General features: G+C 35.6%; 1 protein-coding gene across 1 annotated transcript in view; it reads right to left on the bottom strand.

Annotated features, from left to right (window-relative positions):
• The window catches only part of Neurl4 (neuralized E3 ubiquitin protein ligase 4), a 636,447-nt gene that overhangs the window by 183,018 nt on the left and 432,462 nt on the right, over positions 1 to 20,967 (bottom strand). The window contains exon 17 of the mRNA XM_090369970.1: positions 7,230 to 7,355. Coding sequence (XP_090226096.1) covers positions 7,230 to 7,355 — 126 coding nt within the window. The remainder of the gene's footprint in view (positions 1 to 7,229; positions 7,356 to 20,967) is intronic.

Below are 20,967 nucleotides of genomic sequence, written 5' to 3'. Positions count from 1 at the left end.
AGGTGAAATTTTTACTAGGGAGAAGTAACATAAAATATGTTCACTGGTTGAGCCAAAAAAGGTTCTTTTTCCACCTTTGTATATAAAACTTGGATTAATGGAGAATTCTGTTAAGGCAAGGATTAAAGAAAGAGGTGGATTTTGCTACCTAAGGGAAATGTTTCCCAATTTAATAGATGAAAAAGTGAAAGAAGGAATTTTCATTAGCCATCAAATCAAGAAACTTTTCAAAGATACTGTATTTGAAATAAAAGCTACAGGATACTGAATCATTTTGCACATGGATTTTTCTTGTAAGAAGGTAATTCTGAGTCTCTGGCATCAACTTTACTACAATGCTATAGAGATGCCAAATAGCTTTGAACAGTTCAAAATTCATTTTTCTTTTATTCCCATCTACGTTTTTCACTCAAAATTGGGGAGATGTAAGTGATGGCCAAAGTGGAAAGACACTTTCAAAAAAGAAATACCATGGTGGAATTTCTGCTGGGTTCCTAAGAGAGAATGCAAAATGAACAATAAGAAAAATGCTCTGGGTGAAAAATATTTTCTAAGGAAAGAGAATGTATGTAGTTTATGTGTTTAATTAAAATATTTTAAATTGAATAAGGCTCATTTTTAAGATAGCATATAAATATTGCTATATGATATTTGAAACTAATTGTTCATTATGTTACTAAATTTCAATATATCTTTCATTGGAGATGATAGACATGCTTTTAGTATTTTTTGAATCAGCTGATAAATCTTCTTTAGAACCTGGAACTTTTGCTCTGGAGGTATAAAAAAAAAATACTTTTTTTTTTTTTTGATTAATGTAATCAAATTAATCAAGAGTTCCCACCTCTAAGCTGTTCACTTTAACTAAATGATCTCTGTAAAATGTTAAGCGCTGTAGATTCATGTTTTTGCGAACACTAGTTGGCAAGTATCATAAACACAATAGAAGACTGCTACTGATGGCTTGGAATAAAACAAGTATCCTGACTGTCTTTTGTGCATGACTTCTGACAGTGTTTTTCTACACTGCAATGGCATGGAAAGAAACTGTATTGTGACCAAAGCAAATATCATAGCTTAACATGAAAGCAGCTAATATTTTAACATCCTAGGACTATAATTTCTTTTTTTTGGAAAATCTCTGAAAAATAAGGGGGATAATTATTTTAAAGCATACATAACCTAATCTGATGTAATTTAGATAAGACCTGGTAACCTTGGGGTATTTCTTGATGAACCTTTGTACCAATTCAATGAAGAAGGTAAAACTTAATTACAAATTCAATTAAAGAGTTTAATATTAGCAGCATCTGAAAAACTGATAAAAACAACTTTGCATTCTTGTAAAAATGCAATATATATACATATACCTGTGTGTGTACGTATGATGAAATCAGAATGAATTAATAGAAAAATACATAAAGATGGGGAAGTAAAAAACATAAGGTGCCGAGACTAACAGAAGAAGAAAAGTAAGAAAAAGAAACAAATGAGAAGTAAAAAGAGAAGGGATTTTATGAACCTAAAAAATTATAAAATTATCTGAAATTAAAGGCTGAATCAATGAGCCAATTAAATGCAGAGAAGCTGAAAGGGAAAGCAAAAATATATGATTAATAAGTAAAGAAAAATAGTGAGCATCAAATTGAGGGTGGGAAGATAATAAAATAAAATAACTAAGGAAAAGAAAAAGTTTAATGCAAACTAAAAAAAGTTATACATAGATCAGGTATTTCATCAGAGGACTACACCTGATCATGTACCAAACCACTGCATTTCTGTACAAACTTATGGTAATGGAGGTAAGATAAAAAATAATAGAAAAAATAAAATAATAATAATAAAAAGGGAGGGAGAAAAGATAGATCCTCCAAAAACATAAGTAAGGTAGCCCCAATACAGTGTATATAATTAAGTTAAGGAAAAAGTATAAATGAATTAAAAAATGATAATGAATATTATGAATTCATGTATATATCTTAAGTATATATATCTGTTAAAAGAACAGTGTTGATTTTGCATGTCTAAGATAAGGAGAGGTAAAATTTAACTTTAAAATTAGAGATGATGTAAATTTAGTGCAACAGGCACAGGTATAGAAATGGGAAATAAAACAGGGTGCAAGAAAGAAAAAGCAGCAAATATAAATGAGGCAAAAATAGCAGAGAAGAAGGAAAGCAAGAATGTCTGAATCGCCCTTGTATTTTCTCTTCTTTTTACTACTTTTATTTTTATTTTTACTACTTTTTCCTTCCCACATCCTGTTTTATTTCCCATTTCTATACTTTTGCCTGTTGCAATAAATTTAAATCTTTTTTAATTTTTAAGTCAAAATTCTTGAATATATACTTGATACATATTCAGATATATAGTTGAATTCATAGTATTCATTATCATTTTTTAATTCACTTATATTTTAATTTCCTTAACTTAATTATTTACATTGCATTGGGCTACCTTACTTATGTTTTTGGAGGATTTATCTTTTTCTCCCTTCCTTTTTATTATTATTTTTATATTTTTTCCTATTATTTTTAATCTTACCTCCATTACCATAAGTTTGTATAGAAACACAGTGGTTTGGTACATGATCGGGTGTAGTCCCTGATAAAATACCTGATCTATGTACCAACTTTCTTCAGTTTGCATCAAACGTTTTCCTTTCCCTTAGTTATTTTATTTTATTATCATCCTACCCTCAGTTTGATGCTTACTATTTTTCTTTACTTATTAATCATATATTTTTGCTTTCCCTTTCAGCTTCTCTAAGTTTAATTGGCTCATTGATTCAGCCTTTAATTTCAGATAATTTTATATTTTTTTAGGTTTTTAAAATTCTTTCTCTTTTTATTAGTCTTGGCATCTTGTGTTTTATACTGCTCCATCTTTATGTATTTTTCTATTAATTCATTTTGATTTCATCTATATACGTTTGTATCCTGTGTGTTGCAACCTTGTGCACTCAGGTGCATTTTCCATATTTTCTATTTATGCATTCTACATATATATATATGACCAAAATAATAATTTCAATTGCAAAAGAGTGACTGTTGATAAAGAGAGCAAGTACCAATTATATTCACATAGTTTTAGATAATATTGCTCTTATTTATTAATATTGCTATTTAGTATTGGCATATGATGCAAGAAAGCAAGCTTATACAGCATCAGCCAAAAAAAAAAAAAAAAAAACACTTCCCATTTCACCCATCTGGTCACTGCAAATGTTTGTCTAGTTCAGCCTTAAATTTTTTGAAGCTATCAACTTCCACAACAACAGATGGAAGACTGTTCCAGCAATCAACTACCTGCTAGTTAAAGACAAACTTCCGCACACCTATTCTACAACTGCCTTTCCTCAATTTGAATCTATGCCCCCTCAGGTTCTTAATCTGAGCAAATGGAAGTATCACATCAGCATTGAGCCTGCTCAAACCATTTAAGGCCTTATACACCTTGATCAGGTCACCTCGCAGGTGCCTAGTCTCCAGATGATGCAACTTGAAGAACTTAAGCCTTTCTTCGTAAGCGCACCCCTTTGTTCCTCTCTCCAATCTTGTTGCCCCCTCTCTGTACTTGTTCTAGCAACTCTATATCCTTCCTAAAATGAGGCCTCCAGACCTGTATACAGTACTCAAGGGGTGGCCTGACCATTACCTTATACAAAGGGATAATCACCTTCTTGTCTCTGCTAGCAAAATTCCTATATATCATTGACAAAACTCCATGACCTGCTCTGGCAGCCCATCTCCACTGCTCAGAGAACTTCATATCTGACTGCACAATTTACACCAGGTCTTTTTTATTCTCCACCTTCCTGAGTGTAGTACCACACAGTTGGTACGTTTCTCTTGGGTTACTGCTACCCATATGGAATACTTTGCATTTGTCAATGTTAAAAAACTTCAGTTGCCACTTCTCAGCCCATCTACCTAACTTTTCTAGATCCTGTTGCAGTAGCAAACTGTCTTTATTGTCATTAACAACCCTGCCAACCTTTGTATCATCTGCAAACTTGGACATTAAGCCTGATATACCTTCATCGATATCATTAATAAATACACAAAACAACAATGGGCCCAGCACTGAACCTTGGGACACTCCGCTAATAACCCTAGTCCACGAAGAGCAGTGTCCATTCATTACCACTCTCTGCAGTCTCCCACTCAACCATCCCTTTATCCATTGCAGTAACTTGCCCTTAATGCCATACGCTCCAATTTGTACAGCGGTCTTCCATGTGCAACAGTATCAAAAGCTTTACTGAAATCCAAGTATATGATATCAAAATTATTTTTTGCATCCAGTTCCTTTGTGACCACATCGTAGTATCCAATCAAACTGGTCAGACAAGACTCCCCCTTAACAAACCCATGCTGTGTCCAAACTATTACTGCTGTCTTGTCTAGGTGATCCTGTATCACCTATTTAACCAGTGACTCTATTATTTTCCCTGGAACAGTAGTTAAACTAATAGGTCTATAATTATTTGTGTCACCCTTTGAAAAAAACTAAAATTTTAAAAAATGATTAAGGGATTAAAAATTAAAAAAAAAAGATAAAGATAAAAAGAGTTTCTGGCGGTATTTTAGGCATTTTCCATAAGCTTTCATTTGATATTTTACAATATTGTTTTGTTGTTGAGTGGAAAACCAGTTTGCACCTGACCAATGCTTACACGTGATATAGTTACAAATTCATAGGTTATAGGTGGCTTGCAAGCACCAATGGATAAAACTATAGTCCACAATAATTTCCAATGCAGCTATTGGTGTTCTTTTAATACATCAGTAATGGCTACAAAGTCACTGACAACTGCAACCAAGTCCTCCATAATATGTAATGTTTGTAAAAAAGATTAAACTAGTAATTTCTTCAGCCACTATACTGCCAAGATATATTCATTATCTTGGCAATATATTGGAGGCAAAATTTTTTTTTTTAAATTTATTTATAAATTAACTATCAGGAATAGCAAATAGTATTAATCATTACAACAGCTAGTAGATATTTTCATAAGCCACACATCCTATGGAATATCTTTTAAACATGGCAAAAATATTTTAAAGTTTTAAAACTTAAAAAATAAAGTTTTTAAAGAATGTTGCTACATTTATCAGAAAAATACCCTTGTTAATGCTTGTTGTTTCTTTATCTTGTTTTATTGAAGTAAATAAATTGATTCTTCACAAATTTTAAACAGTGGCAAATGGTAGACAAACACCCTAAGACCCAGGGGCTCACATTTGGTGAATATGGGCTTGGCACACCCAGGGTCCTGAGCTGGATATCATCATTCTTCTGTTTCTTGGTGATCTCTCTCTCTCTCTCTCTCTCTCTCTCTCTCTCTCTCTCTCTCTCTCTCTCTCTCTCAGGGTAACTAAGGATTTTTTTTTTTTTTTTTTTGGCTGGTGCAGCAAATACCTCAGGTTTCCTTGAACCATATGGCTAGTAATAATAAAATAAAATAATAAAAAATAAAACCCCCTTTGTGAATTGGGGATACATTTGCCCATCTCTAGTCCATGGGGACTTCCCCTGACTCTAAGGATGCTCTCATAATTATGGCTTAGGGTTTGCTTACTTCCCTTGCTGCCTCTTTCATTATAACTGGATAGATTCCATCTGCCCCAGGTGCCTTTTTTATGTTTAACTTCAACAATTTCTCCTCCACTTTGCTCTCAGTTATTACAAAATCACTTAGCTCCCTGTTAGAGTTTGATAAACTTCTGGCATTCTCCTCCTTGAATAACTCCTCATGTGTGAATGTAGATGCAAAATACTCATTCAGTTTTTCAGCTACCTGAGCATGATCATCAATAGTCAACCCATCTATGTTAAGTGGTCCAATCTGATTCATCCCTTTGCTTCTAGAGTTTACATAAGTAAAGAACTCTTTGCTGTTTTTCTGTGTGTTCTTTGCCAAAGATTTCTCGTAATCTGCCTTTTCCTGCCTAACCTCCTTTGTGGCTTGATTACAGACTGACTTATATCTGCCGTAAGCTTCCATATCGCTTGATAATTTATATGCATCCCATGCATTTTTCTTCTCTGCCATGAGGCTCATTAATTCATCCGACATCCATTTAGGCCTGAACCTTGAACAGCATTTCTTAGTTGGTATGAAAAGCCTAGTAGCCTCCAAGATTAAGTCCCTGAAGGTTTCCAATTTAGAATTCAACATTGGTAACATCATCAGTTGATCCCGCTGTATAGAATTTAAAAACTGTGTCAGACTACTGTAGTCACCTTTACGAAAACAAAAACCCTTCCCTTTACCCTTGATGTTAGTTACATCTTTAAGTAAATCCCACATCAGTACACTGCGATCACTGTCACCTAGTGGTTCCTTTATCTGCAAATTCTTAATGCATGAATAATCAGATCAAGGGTATTACTCCCTCTGGTTGCCTCTCGAACATGTTGCTGTAGAAAAAAATCCCCCAATAAATCCACAAAAGTCTTGCTAGCGTGTGAGTGACCAACCCAGAAGTTCCAGTCAATATCTCGAAAGTTAAAATCCCCCATTACAAGACATTCTGATTTTACTGGCCCAATTTATTTCTCTGCACAATTGTTCACTGTACTTATCAGAGTCATTAGGCCTATAACATACTCCTACTCTAATTTTCCCTTTCCCAGTGTTTATGTCACACCAAACAGACTCAACATTGCATTCCACCGGTGTCAACTGGATCCATTTCCTTAGATTTTAAGTGTTTCTTAACTAACAGCATAACCCCCTCCTCCTTTCCTACCTGTCTGTCCTTTCTGTACACATTGTACTCTCCAAATTCTAATTCTGTATTGCTTATATCTGTGTGACACAATATCTGCCTTTGATGTCTTGAGACTTCCACTAATGAGAGGAATTTGGGGGGAATGTATGCCTTAACTTGTGAATCAGATCTTTTAGCAAAATCTTTCATTAGTGCAAATGTTTTTTTTTTAATTGGTGCATCCAATTAAAAAAAAAACAAAACTTTGAGACCTGTAGATAAGCTTGAAAATAACTAATATCATGATAAAAGAATTTTGTTTTGAGTCTGAACACATTTTATAACAAACTATATTTATTAGTATAAGTGTATGTATGAGGGAGAGAGTTAACAGTCACAAATTATAAAATATAAATTTTTTAAAGCAGTGGAGAGCATAAATTTTTCATAAATAATTCACTTCCTTTAAACCTAATACAATCAATGATATATGATATATATAACACTTACCTCAGAATTCTCCTCCTTTTCAATATTTTTTGAATGAAACTGAGGAACAGTAGATGAATATTGTGATGAGTGTAAAAGCTTTATGACACTTACAGATCCTTGTAAATCAACAACTGCATACAATTTCTAGAAAAGTTAAATTGGATTGTTTGTAAACAGTTACAGCTAAGACAAAAGGTATGCATATTAAAATTTTATTTATTAAAGTTCTTTTAGAAGTTTGTTTTCTCACTTTGTATGAAGGCTATACTGATTTTGTCTGGTTGCATCAGAAATATGATTATGGTAGATTCAACTTGGCACTGGAGGAGTAAATGTATAATGTCCATCTAATTAGGAATGAGTTTATTCTGATAATCCATTCATTTTAAAAAGGGTAAGTATGACTTTGTTTCTTAAGTCATACAGAGTGATTGAAACTTTTCATTTTCTTTACACTTATCAACAGTGTTATTTTATATTTCTATCCTTATTAATGACAGGTTTAAATTTGTTTAGGAAAAAATAGCTTTCCAGAATATCTGAAAATATTATTATTGTTTATACTTTTATACTTGTAGAACAGCTTATCCTTCATTAAATCATTGATGTTTCAAGAAAGTAACATAGACTAAAATTATATTATCATAAAGAAATCAAGGGAAAAAAACATGTATTTTAAATAACGAAAAATAAAATATAATATTTTATTTCTTTTGCGTGTAGGACTGCAAAGGTACTCTAGTGCAGTAGTTGAAATCAAAGGCACTCAGTCATTTTTGCTCTCGCTGAAGACTACAAAACTGAGTACTTGACAATAAGGCTTGAGCTTATGTTCAACTTAGAGACAAACAAACACTGTTACTCACAACTCTGACTAAGTTGCTAGTATTTTTTAAATTGTATAGCATCACCTGAATAGGTAAGTCCACTATACATTTAAAATTCTGAGACATAAGGGAACTGTTTGAAGCTTACTGGATTCTCATTGGCTGGCAATACTCTCTATTAGTGAATGCATACTGAACTATGAATAACATGTTTTGTCTGAACACATATTCACTTAGACACTAAGTGGTGTACAGAAATAAAACTTGTTCCATTTTAAAAACATAGCTGTCATGTTTAACATAAACAATGATACATTATTCAGAGTTCAGCATGTTTTCATAATAGAGATCATCCACCAGCCACCGATGAGAAGCTGGTAAGCTTTGAAACAATTGCTCTGATAGTGTCAGGTTTTTAAACGTATAATGGATTAACCTATTCAGGTGATGCAATCTAATTTAAAAGTATATTATTAAACTTTGGCAGAATTGTGGATAAGGGTATTTGTTTCTAAGTTTAACATAAGCCTAAACCTTGGCATCAAGTACTTAGCACTTGGTCTTTGGTGAGAGCAGAGTCTCTCCATGATTGAAATCAAACTCAGGCAAAGTGTATGAATTTTGATTTAAATTCAACTACTACATTGAATCACCCCTGCAGTCCTATAGTACTGTATAGCATGGGGTATGTGGTCCAATGCTAGGGATTAAAGATAAACATATAGTTATGCTTTTAAAATAAAAGTTTTACTTTCATACACTACTGAGACAAAATATAGGTTGTCTATAAATCATTCACCTGATAATGAAGCTCTGTTAAAATTTTATTGTAATAGGTATCTTAAAAAGGTTTGCTGCAATTATCAAAACAAGTCAATGAGTTTTTTCTCATGTGGTTGGTAGCCTTGGTCTCAGGAAACATTCAACAGTACAGCATTAAAATGGTGACAGTGCAGGAGAAAGCAATCGGCATGTTGTGGCTGTGGGATACCATATCTCCAGTGACTGTACAGAAATGTTTTCAACAAGAATTCCAGAAAGATCCACTTATGGAACAATCAGTGAGGGAATGGGTTAAACAGTTTCATGAGCATGGCAGTGTGCAGAAAGGAGCGGGTTGGCCTAGTTATCTAGAGATAAAGTCTCAGGAAGTGCTTGCCCGAAGTCCTACAAAATCTATCTGCCAGGCAAGCTTGCAGCTGCAAATACCATGAGCAACATTGCACAGGGTGGTTCACAAGAGATTGAAACTTCATTCTAACAAAGTGCAATCTTTACAGGAAATTAAGCCTCCCAACAGACCACAACAAGAGGAATACACTATTTGCACTCTCAACCATACAGACGAAAATGAGAATTTTGTGGAAAACGTTTTTAGTGATGAAGCACCATTCCACCTGTCTGGTAAAGTTAACAGACACAATTGTTGCATATGGGGATCTGAAAATCCCCACTCAATTTGTGAACAAGCATGACAGCCCAAATGTGTGGTGTGCACTATCCTTCAGCCAGGTTACTGGGCCATTTTTTTTTTCACAAAATCCCTGTGAACCCAGTAAATTACCTAGATATTCTCAAATTGTATGTTGAACCTCAGCTGAGAGATATGCAGACACATGTGTTCTATCAACAAGATGGGGCACCACCACACCGGAGCTTGCACATGCACGATTTCCTCAATAAAAAAAATATAACCAATGGATCAGCTGGGATGATTCCACAGCCTCCTTATTCCCCAGATATCATACCCATAGATTTGTTTATATGGGATTATGTAAAAGACAAGGTGTATGCAAAAAAAAAGTTAACATCACAGAGTTAAAAGACTGGATTGACAAGCAGTGACTTCCAGTGACTTTCTCAGGAGATGCCTCAAAACACTTGGAATGAAATCAGCTACTGTCTTCACATTTTACGTGTGCTATGAAAGGTCCCTACGTGGGAGTTTATTGAAGTGTGGTTGTGCGATAAGAAATTCTTTGACTTGTTTTATTAAGTTTAGCAAACCATTTTACAATACCAATTACAATAAAACTTTAATCATGCTTCATAACAGGTTAACAAATTTATAGGCACCTTGTATGTTATTCACTCTGGCATGTGTTCATTAATACAGACCACTTGCGAAATTCTGAGAAGCCAGTAAGGTACAAAACAGATGACCTGAAAGTGTTTCTGATTTTCATATAGCATCACTCAAATTGTGATACTATTTTTATATATAGAGACACATCTGTTTACAAAAAAAATATTAGTAACTTAGGTAGAACCATAATGGTATTTGAGTTCTTGAGGATATGGCTAATAGTGCCTGTTCTGTGAGGCTGTCAAAGGAATTCTCTCAAGTATGATAAGCTGAGCTTGCTACCTGGGTTTTTAAAACGAAGGTGGAACTGATATTCAGGTGACATTCAAGTCGAGTTAACTGAATTTCAGCAAAGGCAGGCCATTCTGCGACAACCAAATCCTCTGCTTGCACCTTCATGATGGTGGGACTGTTAGTAACCCTGGGTATAACCACCATGTGCAAATCCTGAAATACTAGAGATAACTACCCAAGTACAAACCAACATAAGCAGTGGTGGGTGCCACACCACACAGAGGAATGCCATCCCTGTGTTATGAGGCAACATTAGGTGATAGATGACTCTCATCAACTAGTGAAATACTACCACTTTGCTTATTAGAGGCTTAAAGTGGTAGAACCCATGTTCAGTCTCCACACAAGCTCTAGCAACCCTCCCCCATCTCTTCCATCATGCAGTATGACAGTCTTTTGAGGTTATGAAGGGTATCATGGTGAGATCCAGTCTTACTTACACTTCAATGGTACAGCCCTAAAAAGGAGTTTGCAGGTCACCCACTAGACAGTTCAATGGACTGAACCCAATTGGCAACCCTCTAGGAGGCTTCTGAATCATTAAGTGTATAGTGTCACTGCTTCTATTCTGCAAGATAGTGACCAGAGGGAGTCCGAGTTGTGTGTATGGGAGAGGGGGGGGGGGTATTGTTGAGGCAACTTTATGTCAAGGAGCTAGGTATATTCTTGCCATGTGTACATCATATCCAAAAATTTCATTGCTTCATACTTGTCCTGCCAACCTTTTCTTAATACTGAATATATGAATATTGAAACTAATAGAACAAACTAATCTGTGAAAAGAGCTAAACCTTTCCAACACTTCCTTATTCATTTCACATAAGTGGTCTTAGTTCCAATCTCAACGATTCCCATTTCCACTTACAGCCTGCCAAACCCCATATAGTTATTCTTACAGAATCCCAAATATTGGTTGATTCAACCACTGACCATTCAATCATTCACGGCCCATCACAGTTGTCCTAATTATTCGCTGTACGATTCCTTTTTGCTTCAAAAGTGATTATGTCCACTCTGATATTTTCTGTCAGAGACTTACTAATTTGGAATCTTTTCTAGCTTAAAATCTCTCTATCCCATTCAGCCAAATTCATCTGTTGTCCCTATCATTCTCCGAAATCCACTAATCACTTGGAACTCTCTGACTTCCTCTCTTTGAAACTTCACTTTCTCCAGTCCAAGTTTCCTAACAGTGAGGTAATTTTCCTTGGTGATTTTAATGTACACAACTCTAGCTGGCTCCAGTTTTCTAGTCACATGGACCTAGCTGGTCAAGATGCTGAGTCTTATGCAATTACTAATGACCTCGTACAAATTGTTCATTTATCTACCAGAATACTAGATAATCCTAATCATACAGCCAACACTCTTGATCTTTTTCTAACAAATAACCCTTGTAAGTACAAGTTCAAGGTGAGTGATCACCTCACATCACAACTTGGTGATTGTCTCTATTCCAATGGAGCCTTTCTCTCTTGCCCATTTTTAAACTCATGTTTTTTGGCATTACAAGAATGCAAAATGGGATGATCTACAGGATTTCTTTTTACTTTTTCTTGGTCAGATTACTGTAAAATTTTCTGATGTCAACGTTTGCTCAGATCATGCCAGTGAAATTCTTGTAGGGATGAAATGCTTTATTGCACACTCCACCTTAAAATCTTGTCTTTATCTAAACCTTGGTTTTCTAATAAATGTGCTAAGGCTGTCCAAGATAAGACAAGATAATATTGCATATCACAATTGGCTTGCACCCAAATCTCTAGGTTCATTTTCTGCCTACACCAAAAACTTGCAACAATTGTAAAGCAGTTATTAATCAGTCCACACAACATTTTGAACAGGGTAAGAGCAGAAAACTTACTTCTTGTCCTAATGGTAGTCGGGCATTTTGGTCTCTTGCCAAAACTATTGGCTACAAGTTTGCTGATCTCCATTCTCACCTCTGTCAAAACTGGACGGTTCCATTGCCACCTCAGCTAAAGATAAACTTAACCTGCTAGCATCCTACTTTTCTTCTAACTCATGTATTCATGATCTTAGTAAAACACCTAGCATTCCCAATCCACTCCTTTCAATGCCTCCTGTGGTCTTCTATCAAAAGAATGTCTGCAGAATTTTGAACACTCTTGATACCAACAAAGTGCTAGCTCCAGATGGCATTTTTCCACTTGTTGTCAAAACCTGTGCTCCTGTTCTGAGTCTCCTTTTTATGCTTTCTTATTCCATCACTGTTTTCTCTTCTGTTTGGAAATTTGCTCATATCCAGTCAGTTCCTAAAAATGATGACAAATCTCTCCAATCCAATTATTGTTCCACTGCACTTATTTCTACTCTTTCCAAAGTAATGAAGAAATCAATTAACTGCTGACTCCTAAATTATCTAGAAACCTTCCATCTGATCAATGATCGCCAGTATGGATTCTGTCAGTGTTGAACCAATGGTGATATACCAACTTATGTTACCCATCTATGGATGAATTCAATGGAAAAGTTTGGCAAAACTCAAGCATTTGCTCTTAGCATTTTTAAAGGCTTTTAATTGTGTTTGGCATAAAGGTCTACTAAATGGGCTTCCATTTTATGGTTTGCCAACTGTTTTTTGAATTGGGTATCAGGTTTCTCTCTTACTGCTTACTGTGTGTGAGATGATAGATAGCTCTCTGTCTTCTAACTTCTCCACAAATGCAGGTGTTCCCCCCAAGGTTCAGTTCTCTCTTCCACTCTTTTCCTCTTGTATATTAACTACCTTCTCCCATTGACTGGAAATCCTATCCATAATATGTACTATCATCAGCTAAACTGATGATAGCACATTGCATTCTATCATCCAGTTTGAGAAACCTTGCACTGCACAACAGCTTCAACTTCTCGAATATCTACAACCAATTCTCTAAATGCTGATCTCCAGTGGGGCAAAGTAACTTAGTTAATTTCAATCTTTCTAAAACTCAATCTGTCTTATATCTCACAATAATTCTTCTGCTCCTATGCTTATCTGCGATGATACTCAGACTGGATTAGGAATTACCCTGATTTCTAATCTCTCTCTTGGCATAAGCATATCGCAAATATTGAGATGAGAAAAAAACTAGGTTTTCTCTTTCGCTCTTGACGTTACTTTTTTCCAAACAGCTGTTCACTCTGTACAAATTCCAAATCCACCTACCATGGAATACCATTCCGACTTCTGGGGCAGTGTCTCTAAAATCTCTCTCAGGGTTTTAGATTCCATTCAAAGGAGGACACTTAGGTTAATTAATGACTCATCTCTAACAAATACTCTTTTCTCTCTCTCTCTCTCTCTCTCTCTCTCATAGCCACTCTATTTCTGCTGCATGGCTTTCCTATAGATACTTCCATGAGTACTGTTCTTCTGAATTGACCTCTTTACCTCAGGGGCTCATATCTGGTGAGTATGGGCTTGGCACACCCAGGGTCCTGAGCTGGATATCACCATTATTTTCTTCCTTGGTGATTCCCATCTACTTCTGACTCTTGTTTTATCTCTCTCTCTCTCTCTCTCTCTCTCTCTCTCTGTCTCAAGGTAACTCAAATTTTTTTTTTTTTTTGGCTGGTATAGCCAAAGCCTCAGGCTTCTTTGTACCATATGGCTAATAATAATAATTCTCGCTCTCTCTCTCTCTCTTCCAAATCGGTCCGAACACGTGCCATAACCAGTCAGCATCCTTTTAACTGTCGAACTCACATAACCAACTTTTCTTCTTCCTCATTTATTCCTTCAACTTATGTTTTCTGGAACAACCTCCCTTCATACATATTTCCTGAAAATTACAATCTACAGGAATTCAAGTCTAATATCAAGAAGTATCTTCTTTCAACTTCTCAACCTTCAAACTACAAGTTCTAATACTTCTTGTGCTTGATGTCATCATAAAAAAAAAATAAATAAATAAACACATTTGTACCCTGTATGCGAAAGATGTTTTATGTGTAAACACCTTTCATGAAAATCAGAACCGTTTTAACATCGAACAGCTAGAACTGAAATCATGACTGATGTAACGTTTTATGATCACGCCTGCTACTTACTGTATTGAATCAATGTTAGTGACATTAGCGTCATACTAGTCCAAAATATTTAGCCATGCCTGCTGCTTATTCTACCAAATCAATGTTTGGAAGAGGTTAGGCCAATAGCCTAATTACCCATTTGATTGTAGCCATTTGTTGAATAGTATGATTACAACAATAAAAGTATTTGTATTGTTATAATCTGCATTTTCATTACATTCCATTGTTAGGTACGTAGATGTTTTCACATCAATAATTTTCTGAGTAGTGAAAGAGACTGAATGCCAAACTGCTATAACCTTTTGTTCAACGTTGCTAAAGTCAAGTACAAAGTGTCGTTGAGAGTTTCGAGCAAGCCAACCTAAGAAAATAAAGATGGAGGTAGCAATGAGTGTGTGAGAACGACAAAGGCTATTGAGATTGCATAAAAGACAAACAGAAAATCAAGCGTTGGATTTAGCAGCACCTTAAACCAGAAATGCCGCTCCAACTAACAACAATGTTTCTTTACACAGACTACTATTTACATAAGAATGCCATTGAGAGTTTGAAAGGATATTTATGAGAAATGATTTTTGTTCTGTATTGTCCTATTTGTTCTGCTACATTTGTGATCATCTATGGTTTGAAAATGACACAAAGAAATCAGCTGCTAAAGATGTACCATTGATGCACACTGAATTTCCCGATGTTGACGTTGATGGGATTCTTGTGTGAAATAGTTGCAGAGGGAAGATCACTTAAGAACAACACCATTCCAGCACTATGTAAGGCTTTGTCTACCCAGAAATTCTATCGCATTTATTTCTCCTCATTTACTGTTCACGCAAATAAGGCACCTGAGACAGACAGTACGACATTCTGGGCCAAGTGATCAATGTGCCTGTTCCAGTCAACACAATGGTCCATCGCTTGCCAAGGAAGATTGATGACAATCATTGTATAAATGTGCATATAAAATGCAAGAAAATACACAAGTCCAGCTATTTGATCAGGTTAGTAAGAAAGCAAGTGGTTAAAGCACGGCTTCAATATTTGGTTGACATGCCTCTCTATCGGTTGTATCAAATCACAATAGATCAGTCATTCTTCGATGACAGTCACATGGAAATTAATTTGGCTAACGACAACATAAGTGAAGCAGTTCTGATCAAGAAAAGTCTCATCGCCCAACAGCAAACGTTGTTGTGCAGCAATCATAAATATCTTAGAATCACCTCATAGCACTGGAAATGTCAAAACAAGCTTTGGTGGGCAGGACATGTTCCTAATTGGGGACTTACTTCAGCTACCTCGGTTCGAGCAAAAGATAAAGCAGCGTATTGTGGCCTGACTCTCTGGCGTGGCCTGAAATACTACGAACTCAATCAAGTTATGCACCAATTGAAAGTCACGTTCTCATCTGTGTTCTCAACCAAAATCGATAACGGAGCTAAATTAGATCAAAATGAGTAAGAACTTATCAAGTCACATTTCTTCACTCAAGAAGAAGCCGATCGCCTCTGCCTAAACAGTATAAGACTCTATTTGCAAAATAATTCCGTCAACGAGTACAACAACGCACCCTCAGGACCACAGAGGAGAAAGTGGTATCAGTTGTGCAAGACATCTTCATGGTTTGCACAAATGCAGAGCAAGAAACACACATTAGCCAGAAACTGTATAAAATATTGGTTATCGACACTGGCGGATTATCCTATGGGCTCTCACTGATTATCAGAAAGCTGTATATCATCACCACCAATGTGGATCTTGGTAAATTATCCAAGATTGAATACAACGAAGAGCAACAGATACAACGATTGTGGCTTGAATTTACTGCCTTGGCTAAAATCGGAAAGTTAGCTCGAAAGAAGGCAGCAAGATACATGCAAGCAAACAACGTCAATTATGTAGCCGTACCGCTCGCAAGATGAACCGCGAGTATATCGTTGAACGACAACTGCACAATCTGTGCCAAAAGAGATCACGTTCCTCTCATACGAGTTTGAGCTTGTGCAATGACGATACATAAGTTGCAAGGTGGCGCATTCAATAATGTGGTTTACGAGTAGGTAAAAGGGCATGAACAGCAGGTGGTTTATGTTATTCTGTTGCACGCAACTGACATCAATGGACTTTACATCGTCTCGCCAACCAGTGACAAGAGATTCTACCATGACCTGAGAAATGCTACATCCACCATTGATCTACAAAATGAGTTTACTAGACTTACGACTAATTGGCTACAAACAAGACAGGACAGCTTGCTCGAATTCATCCACGATAGGAAGGAACTCTCAGTTCTCTTACTCAACTGCCTATGAGTGCACTATGCCAACCTCACCGACTGTTACACAGCAATGCCAAATCTTGCTGCTATCTGAGACTTGGTTAGAAAATAACGAGAGTGTCAGCATCCTGAACTTCAATTGCGTGGTTCAGTTCAAGCGTGAAACCAAATGGACAGCTGGAGTCACAATATATCACAACAAGAAGGACGAGGGACACATTGTTAGCCCTGCTTAGATGTCATCTATTGACAAATGATTGGTCTGACAGTCACCATTCTGCCCGTTGGCGATATATGTACAGCAGAGTGCCCAACGGCCAAGTGATACTTACAACTGTTGTCTATATTTCTCCTAACAGTGATATACAGGATATAATTTACTTCATTCATTTCACTTTGCTCCTGTACTCAATTCAAGGAGCAGCACTGTTAAAGAAAGATTGACATAAAATACCCATGATCGTGAGCGGCGATTTCAATGTTAACTTCAGATTGGAAGAAACTAAACTGTTAATTACTTTCCTTCAAGAAACATTCTATCTCACAATGAACACTAATCCCTCAATCTCAACTACAAGTTGGGTACATCAATCGACACTGTTTATTAGAGGTTTTTAGATACAGTCGTATACTTACAGTCACAAGTATACGTCTCTTACTTCAGTTATCATAAATCCATAAATCTTGTCTTCCAGCTGTAGATGCAAGTAGACATATACTTGCAGTCACAAGTATACGTCTCTTACTTCAGTTATCATAAATCCATAAATCTTGTCTTCCAGCTGAAATTATTGAAATTTGTGAATGATCAATAAAATATTTACAATACAAAACCTCTTTTATTTCGTAATCAATATATTACTTTCCGGAAATGATATCATTGACGTCACTTCTGGAAAGTAACTGAGTTAGTGTTAGACCCTATCTGGAAAGTAACTGATGCCATTTCCGTTTCATAAAATCGTGACAAATTGGATTTACTACAGTCTGAAATTTAGCAGGTGTTGCCAAAGATGTTTATATAAAAAAAAAAAAAATAACCAAGTCTTAGCACTGAGTACTTGGTTTTCAATGAGTTGTTGTTGTTGTTGTTTATTTGGTTTTTAGGAGCATTAGCAACTAAGGCCATATTGCTCCGGGATATGCGGTGGTTATTCCCTGACCTTTCCGCATCCTCCGTTTTCAATGAGATGATCACAATCACACATGTTAAAGCAAATTTTCATTTAATTTGCATATTTACAAAATGCCTCTATACTTTTAGAAGCATTTTATTTTAAATGAACTTATGCCATCTCTGCATTCAAAGATAGAGTGGCAATCAGCTGAATCCAGTAACTTTCACAGAATTAAAGTGAAAAGTTTTAAGAATTAATAGTAGTTGTTATATGAGGTTTATAGGTACTAGGCCTACTGGGCCAAACCTGCTTATTCATTATTTATTTGCAAAATAATTGAGAAAGAATTAATAATATAACACTAACATATCATGTTACAGATTAAGTTGTTTTTATTGAAATGGCACAATTAAATTGAAAACACCTCAATACCAACATTAAAACAAATTTGACAGCATTTTGGGAATACACATTTAGATTGCCAGGCCTGTTAGAGTGGATCCTGGACTGAATTCATAAGTAAGTACAGTTCATGTACTTCCTTGTGAATCAAATAATTATTGTTTAATTGTAATAGTTTTCCGATGCTGTGATAGTTAAAGCTAACTATATACGTCAAAACACTTCAAATCACAGAACAGTCCATTAAGATCTGAATCAGTGCCAAGTATGTGAGATAATATTAATGGTTCCTGCAAAGCAGATAGAGAAACTGGCTTTTTAGACACCTGGCTGCTAAAGACACCGAGTGTTTGACTGTCAGTCTGGTTTGACAAAATTTTCATTTAAGAGAGATTTTTCCATAAAAAAAAAGCACATTGAATGGGATATGGCCAATATGGGATATCTTTAGAATTACTCCTTGCCTATTGCATCTGAGACTGGATGCTCAGAGCTACAGCTTATTTTTCATTTGCAAGAGTTTGTTACTGAGTTGAATTCACCACAGCTGAGACCACTGATTTCTGAATGTTGCATTTATAAGGTTTTAAAAATTAATGTAAGTTTCTGAAAATGATGTGAAGTCACTGGATGTTAGGTTGTTAACTAACATGATCTGCATGTTCATTTCCCAAAACACCCACAATACCTGGTATCTAGTGAAAGGAGACTGTTTGATTGTACAGTTGAGAGTGACACAGCAAAGACTGGACAAGAATTGGATGGGAAGAAGAAGAAGAAGAAGAAGAAGAAAAAAAAAAAAAAAAAAAAGTATGAACTGCATTTAAGAAGTCTGTACAGGAACTCTCCCTGACTTACACAATACTAGACTTACGCAAATTCGACTTTAAGTAAGTTTTTGCCGGCCAGTGCAAACTGGAAAAAATATGGAAATATATTTTGCATCTGTAGGAATAAATGGAGGTACAGTATTGTGAAAATACTGTAATGTGAACCCGATAACATATTGGGTTTTCTTTTTTTTTTTTTTTTTCAAAATTTGTTCCAAGTCCTAGGAAGTTGAAAATTTTCCTATATTACTAAGCCATTTATCTCTTTAAAAGGTCATATTTATAATGGGAATTGCACTACACTTTCATCATTATCATATGTTCCATTATAAGAATCAATTTCAAATGCCTTTGTGATATTTTTCTAAAGCACGTTTCTGTAGGTCACGACCAAAAAACAATAAAAAAAATTTGCACTTTCTGGTTTATTGGGCTTTTCTGTTAGTGCAATTTATTATAAACAGGTAGTAAATTCGATCTTATTGCATTTGCGATAACTGGAATTCTGTGGGTTTTTATGTTACAGTATTATGGTGAAATGAGTTCTTCACTGAAATCTTCAATCATATAAAAAACATAAATAAATTTTCAGAATCTTCTCTTCATTCCTATTTACTTATTATAATGGTGAAGGGAAAGGGACTAACGGAAATTGCAAGTGCTGGCAGTGTCAGGAAACAAAACAACATTGATTTAGAAATGAAGATGATTAATTAAGAAGTACGAAGCAGGACAAAGTTTGTCGTCTATTGCAAGGGAATTAGGTCTCACTGCTTCAACAGTGAATACTATTTTAAAGGGCAGTGCACATATAAAAGATGTAAAAGGATCAACACACTTAGGAACAACAGTGATCACAAAACAGCATTCAGGTGTTATATCGAAGATGGAACAGCTATTAATAATATGGATGGAAAATCAGATTCAGAAGCAAGTACCCCTGAGTCCAATGGCCATTCAAACAAAAGCAATAAGTATTTATAAAGATATTAAGGATAAGAACAATGAACCCCAAGCTAAGTTCGTGGCAAGCAACATGTGGTTTGATAGGTTCAAGCATCGCGCTGGTTTCCAAAACATTAAAGTATGGGGTGAAATCTCCAGTGCCAATTCTGCAGCTGCAGAAAAATTTTGTGATTTGTTGGAAAAATTACTGATGAAGGCAGCTATTTAACACAGCAAATTTTTAATGTTGACAAGACTGCTCTGTATTGGAAAAAAATGCCGGATCAAACATACATTGCCAAAGAGTAAAAGACAATGCCAGATTTCAAGGCTTCAAAAGATAGTGCTATGCTCTTGCTTGGGGCTAATTCAGCAGGAGATTACGGATTAATACCACTGCTTTTGTACCATTCTGGAATTCCTCGTGCATTTAAGAGCATTAATAAAGCCACCCTACTCGTGCATTTCCGATCGAACCAGAGAGCATGGATAACAATATCCCTCTTTGAGGATTGGTTTAAATGCTGCTGCTTCATTCCCGAGGTTGAAAAATATTGTAAACACAACGATGTTCCAAGATTTTGCTTCTATTAGATAATGCTCCTGGGCATCCTATGCATCTAGGTGATTTCAATTTGAACGTGAGAGTCATATTTCTACCACCAAACATGACTTCACCCATCCAACCAATGGATCAGGATGTTATTTCAAATTTAAAAGCATACTATTTACACAACATTTGCTCAGCCATTGTCTGCAGTAGATGGTGAGAAAAATTTTACATTAAGAGACTTTTGGAAATCTTACAATATTTACCACGCCATCTTAAACATTAGTAAGGCCTAGGCAGAAATTACTAAAGTCGCATGGAAGAAAATATGCCCATGGCATGTAAAAGCCTTTGAAGGAACTTATCTTGGAAGCTACTAGGCTTTACATACCAACTA

This window comes from Mastigoproctus giganteus, chromosome 3, assembly GCF_048544385.1.
Source record: "Mastigoproctus giganteus isolate SK-2022 chromosome 3, ASM4854438v1, whole genome shotgun sequence".
Lineage (NCBI taxonomy): Eukaryota > Metazoa > Arthropoda > Arachnida > Uropygi > Thelyphonidae > Mastigoproctus > Mastigoproctus giganteus.
The sequence above is the reverse complement of the archived record's forward strand: the minus strand, read 5'-3'. Positions and strand labels throughout refer to the sequence as shown.